Source organism: Halichoerus grypus, chromosome 11 (assembly GCF_964656455.1).
Source record: "Halichoerus grypus chromosome 11, mHalGry1.hap1.1, whole genome shotgun sequence".
Classification (NCBI taxonomy): Eukaryota; Metazoa; Chordata; class Mammalia; order Carnivora; family Phocidae; genus Halichoerus; species Halichoerus grypus.
In genome coordinates this window covers 101,542,235-101,553,945 of record NC_135722.1, presented here as the reverse complement: position 1 = coordinate 101,553,945, position 11,711 = coordinate 101,542,235, and the positions used below count along the sequence as shown (strand labels likewise).

General features: G+C 48.4%; 1 protein-coding gene across 1 annotated transcript in view; it reads right to left on the bottom strand.

Annotated features, from left to right (window-relative positions):
- Positions 1 to 9,912: 9,912 nt before the first annotated feature.
- Positions 9,913 to 11,711, bottom strand: part of TMPRSS5 (transmembrane serine protease 5) — a 70,656-nt gene continuing 68,857 nt past the window's right edge. Inside the window, exon 11 of the mRNA XM_078058987.1 lies at positions 9,913 to 11,325. Within this exon, the coding sequence (XP_077915113.1) occupies positions 11,323 to 11,325 (3 nt within the window). The 3' untranslated portion in view covers positions 9,913 to 11,322. The remainder of the gene's footprint in view (positions 11,326 to 11,711) is intronic.

Genomic DNA, 11,711 nt, shown 5'->3' with positions numbered 1-11,711 from the left:
GAGGCTGGAGCCGCACCCTGATGGGGCAGGCGCGTTCCTCTCGCCTCTCCAGTGCTCCCCTAATTAATACGCCAGCCGGGGCCTGCCACTTCACCAGTGCACTCCGCTGATTTGCCCCTTGAGACAAAAGGAAATTGGAATTAAGAGGAGACAATGGAATTGCTGCAGGATTATTAACTTCAATGAAGTTAATGAAAGGAGTTGGGGAGGAGGGGCCTCAGGGGGACGGTGATTCAGGCTGGGCTCTGCCGCAGGACTGGCTGGGGAGGGCTATGGCTAGTAAAACTCTGCTCATCTGGGCTCCGGGGTCCCGGAGGTACACCAAGGTCGGAGCTTCTGTGGGTGGCAGGATCCCATGGGAAGGGGACAGGAGTTGGGATTGGGGGGAGGGTTGTCCCCGAGCAAAAGGAACACAGCAGAGTGACAGAGGGGGTGCAAGCGTGTGTGTGGGCGAGGTGAATCTCCCCTGAGCCCAGGGAAAGGGGGTCCAGGCACTGAGCAGCCCTAAGCACCTCTAGGCAGAGGCAAGGTCCAGCTGTCCACAGAGGGTCAGATCCCGGGGTTCAGCTCAGGTCCCTGAGGTTACAACACGAATGGAGAAAGTAAAAATAATTATAGCCCAAGCCCACAGAAGAGAATGGGCATCCGGGTCAGGGCACGTCTGCACAATGCACACACGTGCGCTATAAGCCCATGTGGTCACCAACCCACAGGTGACATAGACCCAAGCTGGAACGCACAGATGCACCCGTGTGCACTCACACTTGGACTCTCACCTGACCGTGGGAGGATCTAACGCTAATTTGGTAATAACGATGTCCTTTGCAAACCCATTCACATGCCAGCTCTTCTTCCTAATGGCCCGGGACTGGGTTTGTGTCCCCAAACATGGCTGATGTCCATCCTTCCCTGCCTTCTGTATCACTGGACCACTTGGAGGGGAGGCAGGGGGTATGGTCACTCCAGCAATGTTGCCAGGATGACAGGGCTCTGCTCCCTACAGCAAAGCCCCAATTTGTCCTCCCTGCTGAAATAAGGAGATGAGGTGCTCAGGAGGCAGATGCAGTTTCATTTCCAGGGTGGGTTTTTTTTTTTTCTTATATGCAGCTCATGAGTCACTAGATTAGCACCTTTCCAATTACTGGGAGGCAAAAAGCCTATTACCATATAAAACCTCCTGCAGAATGACGGCTCTATTCTTTTTGACGGCAACAGCCAGTCCCACAGAGACCTGCAGAGCTCAGCAAGCTGGGAGCCCAAGTTCCAGGCAACTTTTTGTCCTTGTTTCAAAAGTGAACTTTCAAGAACTCACATCACAGCCTCAGCAGCACCTCTCACTCTGAGCGAGACGTGCCGGGACAGCCCGACTGAGGGCACCGAGGAAGGGGAAGCAAGTACATCCCCAGAAGCTGCACACGGGGCCCAGGGTACCCTCGTATCCCTGTAGGGGTTGCAGCACGAAGAATCTGGCAGAGCTGAGGAAGACTGCATGCCTCAGAGAGTTTGCGGTTCTGGAATATGCTGGGAAGAATTGCTGGAGATCCTTTCTCTGGAGGCCTTTGCGACAAAGGCAGCCAGCCTCAGAGGGAGGTGGCCTGTCCAGATTGGGTCAGGTGAGCAACTGGAGATGTCAGACCTCAGTCAGGTTCAAGGGCTGCCGTACCATCTTAACGAGCCACACCATTGTGGGCCGTGGGCTGAGCCGGAAGCTGGAACTGAAATCATCATTAACTTGCTATGTGTCCTCACTAAGGGGCCTCTCGGAAGCCTTCATTTTCTCGATTGTAAAATGAGGATAAACTCCTTTCCAGCTCTAATGTTCTCTTGTCTCAGTGAAGGTTGTATCTGGATCCATTAAGACTGCTTGTACCATTTAGACAGCAGCTTCAGGGGGGACAGACCTCTTAACAGTTCAGGGAGCCTGCTCCTTCCCCATTATCTTAATGCCCACGTCCCCACCATCCTTCTTCCCACGGTCTACCCTGGACTCCTAGGATCTTTATGCAAGGTCCTATGCAGGTAGATTGAATGAATGATAGTAGCGATCAGCACCATTTGGTGAGCACTTCTTAAGAGCCAGGCCCTGCATATAGATTATCCCATTATCTCCTCCCATAACCCTGGAAGGAGGGGCTATCTCCATCTCACACACAAAGAAACTGAGCCTTAGGGAATTTAAGTCATTTGACCAGCAGGATTCAACCTCAGGTAGGGTTTGAATTAAACCTGTGCTCGTATCCAGAAGCTAGATCACCGACATACCAGTTGCAGGTCACAGCCTCCAAAAAGCCCCGATTGGCGGGCTGCCGATGACTGCAGCCTCCCTCAGGCTTTCTTCTGCCCCTCTAGAGCTACAGGTCATCAGGGTTTATTGGAGGTCAACCCCAAAAACACGGCCTCCCTCCCGGGGAGTAAGGGGCTTCCTGCATTGCAGGCTCCTGGAGCCCAGGGACACGCAGCCTCACCCAGATGCGTCCTCTGTGCAGGAAGGCAGGCCTGTGTGAGAAGATGGGCAGCACCTGACCCCGTGTCCACGCCCCTCCTTCTACCCCCCTCTCAAAGCTTAAAAGATTTGCAAAGTCAGCTCAGAAAGTTTAAAAGATAACAAAAGGACAGCCTGAGGCAGAAACACAACCAGGAGCCAGGAAAACTGGGAGGGTTTAGGGGCTGGTGGGACAAGTGAGCCCCAGACCTTTAGGGGTTCCAGTTTACCCCACTTTCCCTAATTTACGTGTTACAGCCTCGGTACCTGTCACTGTCCTTTTGCTTCGGGACTCGGTGTATGCCTCTTAACCTCTTCTGTACACTTCAGACAGGTTGCAGCTGGTTGTGCTTCTTTTTTTCTATTAATCCATAACCACATGCTATGCTGGAATCAGGGACCTCTACCTGGTTCCACTTTCACCAGTGATTTTTATGCTCTGTCTGAGTTTCTTACAAGCTCCAGGCTGGTGGGCCGATGTCTCTCTGCAGTTTGGGACAAACTCTCCCACCATTACTCTCCACACCAACATCAGAGTCATGCGAGGGAACAGTACGCCCTCAACGAAGAGACCAATTATTAAATTCTTATGTAGTGTCTTAGCAATGACATTCCTCTTTCCAGAGACACAAACAAAACCTCCAGGACGTACAACTGCCGTAGCTTTAGCATTTTTCAGAGCTAGCTTTCACTCAGACAAGAAGATCATTTATGATTATTGATATTCGCTTACTTTTTACAAATGGTCCAGCTCTAGAAACAGCCTCAGCACCTACACATTAATTGTTGGGCTGTGGTTTTTTGTTTTTTTGTGTTTTTTTTCTGCAAGCTACATCTTCTGTAGCTCCGTGGATGACAACTGCATAATTAGAATTGGCTGCCTTAATTAATCAATTAAAACATTTCATATTCCTCTACCTGTTCCTTTGAAGTCATTTGAGCTTAAATGTAACTCTATTGAAGAATAAAAGATCTCCATAAATATTGCAGTAAAAAACATGATTACACTTCAACTGCTCTGAGGATTTATTTGCATTAGTCAGGAAGTTCTCCTATGCTCGGCTTCCCAGCTTTTTCTTCAACCATTAATTAGCCAAATAACCATCTGGCTACTTGACAGGCCTCAGATTCTAGTTTCTTGGAAACCTTCATCGTCCAGCGAGACCGGCCAGGCCCGGAGAAGGAGCATTACCAACCTGTCCTGGAGGAATGGTACTGGTTCCTCTGTCCACAGTACCTGCGGTGAATGAACAGTAATCAATATAAAATAACCATGTAACGAGGATTCACAACTTACCAGGAACTGTGCTGAGTGCTCTATATACATGATCTAATCTATTTCTTGCATCAGTTCTGGAAGGAAGGTGTTATTATCCCAATTTGACTGGTGAGGAATCTGAGCACAGCAAGATTACATAAATTGCCCAAAGATACATCATGAGTAAACGGCAGAGATGGGATTCCAACCCACACTTGTCTCGTTCTAAAGTTTATTTATTTCACTTTGCCTTCCACTCTGTACCACTACATAGGCCTGTAATGGCCAGCATAATGAGTTGCACCATGGTCCTTCCCGAATGGTTTCAGGTCTCTGATGACCACCCCAATGGTTATTCTCCCGGGAAGGTACTCCCGTGAAAAGTATTCTCTAAGTCAAATGCATGGAGGCTGTTTGTGGCCCCACCCGGCCCTCGACAGCCATGCTGATCTCTTCTGGTCCATGGACCACACAATCTGGGAGTGTGAGAGCCGGGGGCGGGAGGGGGGTTACATATTCTGCAGTTAACATCCTCAGCTTGCATAGAAGGAAACTGAGGCTCAGAGAGGTTTAGGCTATTTGTCCAAGATCACACAGCCAGTTAAGGCCAGAGCAGGATGGGGTACCTGGATCTGACCATTTTGTTGAATAAATGGGGCCCTTCCCCTGCCACTCCAACCAAGCCTCTTTCCCTTTGACTGCATCACACCCCCCGAACAATTCATATGACCTCTTATTAAGTCCAGAAGGTCTATCCAGGCCTGAGATTGTGGGGCTTGGACTATTTCCAGTCTGCACAAAAGCACAGAGACAAGTTTCACTTGAGCCTTAGTGTAAAATAGAATTTTTTCTGCTGTCCCTTCATTAAGCTTCAAGGCGGGGGGGGAGGGGGGGTGCTTCCAGACCCATGATCAAATCTCTACCATCTCAGACTCTGTTCTGACACAAGACCCCCCTCCTCTCCGAATGTCTTAGAGGCCTTCCTCTGCCTCTTTTCTATCTCCGTGATGTCTTTTTAGGATGCGGTGGTCTGACAGCCTCACTGAGAAACCACAGAGATCTGCAGAGGCAGCTCCTACGGGGCACTCAGGATCTTCAAGCACCACAGTCCCCTGGAGGCCCCTCTGTTGGCAGCCAGGGGCCCTTTGTCCAAAGCAGGGCCTGGCCCTCTCTGCACAGGCCCGCTGAGCCCCAAATGTCCTCATCTACACCGTGAAGGACAACTCAATAATATGTGTAACTCTAGGGTCTAACACATAGGAAGCGCCAGTAAATGTTAGCCGTTATATTACCATTTTGTGATCTGGGAGCAAGTTTTGCCTGGAAAAGAGAAAAATGGGCAAGAGGTTAGAGGTAGGGCCTATGGGCAACACTGGGCCAGGCGCTCCCAGCCCAAGAGCAGCCCCTACGGGACAGAAGGCCCACACTCACCAGCCCAGCTTCACATTCCGAGTCCAGGGCCACAGTCCGGAGGCTGTGATCTCACTGAGGGCAGCAGGAGGTCCAGTGTAGGAACCCAGACCTCATCCACCCTACTGGGACTTTGTGCCTGTTACAAGCTGGATGGTATCCCTCCAAATTCATATGTTGAAGCCCTGACCTCCGGTACCTCAGAATGTGACTAAATTTGGAGATAGGGCCTTCAAAGTGGTAAATAAGGTAAAATGGGGCCATTAATGTCATTAGGCAGACCTTCATCCAACATGACTAGTGGCCTTATAAGAAGAGATTAGGACACACACAGAGACACGGGACATGTGCCCGCACCAGGAGATGACCCCGTGAAGGCACAGTGAGAAGGCAGCCACCCGCAGGCCCAGGAGGTAGGCCCCAGGAAAAACCAGCGCTGCCAACAACTTGATCTTGGACTTCAGCCTCCAGAACTGTGAGAAGATAAACTTCTGTTGTTTAAGCCCCGCAGCCTAGGGTCCTTTGTTATGGCGGCCCCAGGAGACAAGTACAGTGCCCTTCTGAAGAGAATGACTTGCTGAAGGCCTGGTATGGTTGAGACGCCAGCCAGGACCTCCACGTACCCCTTGCTGCTGGCCCCCTCCCCCTTTATTTATCTTGCCCTGCCCTTTAGGCAGAAAGCTCCAGGGCTCCTGAGGGAGTTGTGTGGGGGTGGAGAGAGGTCTGTGGAAAAAAGGACACAGAAGTTCAGCATCTCATTATGTAAGGGAGGTGCCGGGTCAGCTCCTGGGAGCTGAAGGGGTATCTGCAGCACACAGGTTGTCCATCCTGAGGCAGCAGACGTGGGACCAGGCCGATCAGGGAAGGGTGGTCTTCCGCCTGTCTTACCTTGCTCAGACCAGCTAAGTAGGGCCTGGGAGCAGAGGCCTCATTACTGCCTGCTTCCTCCTCTCCCAGGCCCCCATGCACCACAAAAGTGGAGAGACTAGAGCAGAAAGCTCCAACCTGGGAGACAGATGATCTAAATGCTCATCTGGTCTCTTCTATCTGATACTGACTGAGTCCTTTGATCCTCTGTCTTTATCTACTAAATAAAGTACCCCTCTCTGCCTTCTTAGCTTGGTGTGAGGGTAAGCATGATCTTACCTCTGCAATCGCATTCAGAGAGCTCACTTGCAAGGTCTCCTTGTCACTGAAGATTGTTGAAACTTGCGTTATCACTCTCAGCAGGACTCTACGGCTGGAAAACCAGAAGCATATAACCCCTGCACACACTTCAAGTACACAACTGGATACGTTTTGACATATGTGTGTACCAGGTGAAACCATCACCATAATCAAGACAACCAAGAAGCAGGCAGGGAAAGGACTCAGGGACTTGTGGCCTAGAGAGACTTGGCAGGCATTAAATGAAGTTGAGGTTGGATGTCAGGACCCAGGGACTGACTCTGGGTGGGCAGAGGGGTCTGTAGAGCCAAGAGATCTTTAAAGCCATCTGCTCCTCCCCAGCTCCCATCCCCAAGGAGCCCAGAGTTTTTGGAGAAGCGAGAGGTTTTATCTGGACTAGTCTCTGATGAAAATAATCATTATGACTCTAGGTTTTTAGGGAAAATTATCATGAAGAGGCCATGTTCTCAGTGATGTTCACCTTGGATGGGTTACAGGTGGTGGAGAAAGTCAGGCTGGTCTACGGGAGAACTGGAGGATTGGGTGATGGATGATTTATGGTCCTAAAGGCTGGGTCCAAGACCAGCTTGGGAGGCAGGTGCCATGCAATTCTGTTCTCCATCCAAAAATCTACCGAGGCCATCAGCCAAAAGCTTTGGAAGAGAGAAGGCACAGAGAGAACAGTAAATTAGGAAGAAGCTCGTTTCCCTGCTCGTTTCCCCAGCCAAGGGGAAAACTTCAGGAAGAAACAGTGAAATTCAACAAAGACAGAGCTTTCCTCAACCCCTTTCACCCCAAAGAAAAGCCATGTGCCTACCTCTCAAAACCTTTTCTCTGGAAGGGGAATGAGGGAGGGGGAAAGAGAGTCTAAGAGGACAACCATCCTAGGCTAATCTTTGTTTTTAACAGCGTCATTGAGGTCCAATGGAAGTATAACCCCTGCACACACTTCAAGTACACAACTGGATACGTTTTGACATATGTGTGTACCAGGTGAAACCATCACCATAATCAAGACAACAAACATTTCCATCGCACCCAAAGGTTTCCCTGGGCCCCTGTGTAATCCATCCACGTGCGTTGTTTTCACTGGGGGGCAACTGTGAAAATTGACACATAAAAGACACATAAAGCTGCTATGAACATCCACCAGAGTGTGCAAACGCAAGCCAATCTTTGACTACTGTTTGGCCAGGGAAGGGATGGTCTCTTTACCCGTGACAACTATATGTTTTCTAAGGCTTTAAATTCCTTAAGGTCTTTCAGCTTCTGACCTCATTAGATACTCAAAACAACACCGTCGTGTGTTCAATAAATGCCTATCTCCTCCATGAGATTCCATGGCCCGCGATGCTGGATGCACGTTTAAAAACCAGAAGCATGGCCAGAAAGAAGGCCCTCCAGCCCCACCGAGGGCTGTCTCCACCATTCTGCCCTCCCCCAGCTCTGCCCTGCCTTTTCCGGGTGTTTTCAAGATAATCCCTTACAAAGAGGCCCGCCTGAAACTCCTGCCTGCTCAGAAGCTGGCAGGCAATAACACGTCCAATGTGCCAAAGGGAAGTAGACTGATTCTACTTAACAGGAGAACTCCTTAGGCAAACCACAGGAAAGGTATTGGCCACAGATTTATCTAGGCTTGGGCAGAGGAAAGAGGCCTCCTTTCCAGGGTTTAAAAACAGCCCGAGGCATTACTTCTGCTGCTTCTGCCACAGCGCCCCTTGGCCTGAGCTGTCTGGAAGGTTCCCGCCCACACCAGGCAGCCCAGCACTGCACTTGGACCCTCGTGTGTCGGGGGGCAGAGGCGCCTGAGGGCACCGCATTTCCAGTCTCTGGCTGTCATCATAGCCAGCTGAATCTCCACAGATGCCAAAACTGGCTCCTGATTGAATTCAGGACTTTTATTTAATTCATTATCATTCATCTGAAAACTACCGCTTTCCTCAGACTCGGTGGTTAGCTGTTTCCTCCCTTCTGAGACTCCTGGCTTCCCCCCCCCCCCCCCCCCCCCCCCGTGCCCTGAAACTAGCACTAAAGAGCAAATCTCCTTCCAGGGAGACTCCTAGTTCAAGTTTCAAAGAGGATAAGGAAAAATGTCCAGGAGTCAAGGGAGAGAAAAGGCAATCCCAGATGGGAGAAAATCTTTGCAAATCTGATAAGGGTCTAGTGTCCTGAATATATAAAGAACTCTTACAAGTCAACAATAAAAAAAAATTAAAAATGAACAAAGAATGCGAATAGACATTAGTACATGTTTTCTTTAAACAGTATTTTTAAATTACTTTTAACTTTATAACAAGATTATCATCCTCTATCTAATCTTTTGAGATTTAAGTTTTTCACTTATATATATATATATATTTTAAAGATTTTATTTATTTATTTGAGAGAGAGAATGAGAGAGAGAGAGAGCACATGAGAGGGGGGAGGGTCAGAGGGAGAAGCAGACTCCCCACTGTGCAGGGAGCCGGATGCGGGACTTGATCTTGGGACTCCAGGATCATGACCTGAGCCGAAGGCAGTCGCTTAACCAACTGAGCCACCCAGGCGCCCAGTTTTTCACTTATATTGAGAAAGATTCATTCATATCAGTGTGTTGTTGGTAGTTAACATTATAATTTAATCCATAGGCATTGCTGTCCAAAACTTCCTGGCAAATTTTTAACAGCCAGCTCTCCAGACAACAAAATATATGCATTAAGTAAGTTCTGTTCATTAATTCAGACACGAGGGGCGCGCCCCCCCACACACATACACACCTGACAATTTCTCTGACCCCCAGCGGGGCTCCCTACCATTCGACTCAATTCTGACACTATCTACCCAGAAATTGCATTAGATCCTATAGGTTAAGAGCTGAGTCCCACAAGTCTGCCCTCTGCAGGTGATCAGCAGGCTACAGATTGGAGGTTCTAACAACCCCCTTCTATGGTTGACAGGTTAATGGCTCAGTCCTACAAGACTGCCCCCACCCCCACTACAGACACCATCTGCCAGTGCAGGCTGGCTGTTGCCTGTGCTTCTGGCCAATAGGCTATAAATCAGAGGTTCCAATGACTCCCTCCTTGGAGTCGATTAATTTGCTAGAGTGGCTCACAGAACTCAGAACATTTTACTTACTAGATTACCAGTTTATTATAAAAGGATAGAACTCAGGAATAGCCAGACAGAAAACACGCATAGGGCAAGGCATGGGGGAAGGGTGTGGAGCTTCCGTGTCCTCTCTGAGCGCACCCCTTCCCCCAGATCTCCACACGTTCACCACCCTGGAAGCTCTCTGAACCCTGTCCTTTTGAGTTTTATGGAGGCTCCATCACACAAGCATGGTTGATTAAATCATTGGCCACTGGCAACTGAGTGAACCTCCCTGGAGGTCAGGGGATGGGATTAAAAGTTCCATCCCTCTAATCACATGGTTGGTTCTCCTGGCAAGCAGGCACCCCACCCCCACACTCCCCCACACCCCATGCCCTGCTTTAGATATCTTCCAAAAGTCACCTCATTAACATAACAAAGAGCACCTCGGGCTGTTAGACATATTGAAGAGATTTTTTCGCTGTCTCTTTTTTTTTTTTTTTTTAAGATTTTATTTATTTATTTGACAGAGAGATAGCGAGAGCAGGAACACAAGGGAAGTGGGAGAGGGAGAAGCAGGCTTCCCGCAGAGCAGAGAGCCCAATGTGGGGCTCGATCCCAGGACCCTGGGATCATGACCTGAGCCGAAGGCAGACGCTTAACGACTGAGCCACCCAGGCGCCCCAAGTTTTTTTTGCTGTCTCTTATCCTAACTTTGCTTACTTGCTTATGGTGCCTTGGACATACTGAACTGCTGAATCTCCATGTAGTTAAGTGGTCGACGTCTCTTCATTTTGTCTCTTGGTTTTGTATCTTTCATAGAAGAGCCCTTCCCTTTGCCAACATTTGATTCCTCCTATAGACTTCACGGGTTCAAGTCTTTACTCTGCCTCTGGCGGGCTCACTTCTCCGACAGTGAGAGGACAAGTCAAGCACTTAGCACCATGCCTGCATCTGGTTAGCCATCGACATTTTAGATATTATTCTTTGTTATTAAAATAATTGCATAGGGATTTTTAAATACTTTTCTGTTTAATTCCTTGGGAATGGATTTCTATGTGTGGCATTAGATATGGGGTTGTGGTAGTTTCCTTAGGCCATTGTAACAAGTACCACAAACTGGGTTGCTTAAGAGAACAAAAATTTTATTCTCTCGCAGTTCTGGAAGACAGACGTCCAAAATCAAGGTGTCAGCAGGGCCATGCTCCCTCTGAGACTCTGGATGGAATCCTTCCTTGCCTCTTCCAGCTTCTGGTGGTAGCCGACCGCCCTGGGTGTGCAGCTGCCCCTCTCCATCTCTGCCTCCATCATCACATGGCCTTATCCCTGTGTGTCTCTGTCTCCACAGGCTGTGGCAGTTTCCCTCTTTTTATAAGGACACCAGGCATACTGGATTAGGACCCACCTTAATGACTTCACCTTAACTCGGTTACATCTGCAAACACTCTATTTCCAAATATGATCACTGTTATCAGTCAAGGTTCTCCAGAGAAAGAGAACCAAATTTGTCCATGTACAACATTATAGTTTATATAATGAAATAGAGAAAGAGAGAGAGAGATTGACTTATTTTTAAAAATTGGCTCAGGCAATTGTGGGGCTCGCAAGTCCAAAATCCGTACTGCAGCAGCAGGCTGGCAGGTTGGAGATTCAGGTGAGACTTGACGTCACAGTCTCAAGTCCCAAATCCATACAGCAGGCCAGCTAGAAACTCAGGCAGGATGTCCATGCCCCAGTCTTGAGGCAGAAATGGGGAGAATAAGCCCAGGCTGTGTGTGCCTCTCATGGTCCAGCTCCCTTCTTAACCCCAACTGGAGCAGCTCACACTGATGCCTGGGTCTTGGTCTCCTCCTGTTACAATCCAAGCCAAGATTCTGACACTCCCGGGGGGAAATGAGCTCACAGACAAAATCCACCAGCCATCTGAGAAGCATCACTGTAAAAGAAAGTTTGTTAACTGTACAACCAATACAGGATAAATTAGAACTATTGGAACAAACAGATTAATAATATAAAATAAGTATAATAAATAAAGAAGAGAAGGCGATGGTAAGATGAAGCAAGACAAAACAGTTATCAAAAAGAATCAAAAAGAAACACTGGCTATGAAAAGTTTAATCACTGGAACATAGCAGTCAATAGATGACACAAATAATAAAAAATGGATTCCATTGAACAGAGACAAGTGAGAGAGGTGATAGGTTGATGGATTCTCCAGGATGACATTGGGAAGGAAGAAAGATATAAGAGAATTAGAAGCTAATAAACAGGAAAATAAGCTAATAAAAATACCGGTGTCATCATCTGTATAATAGGAAGTCT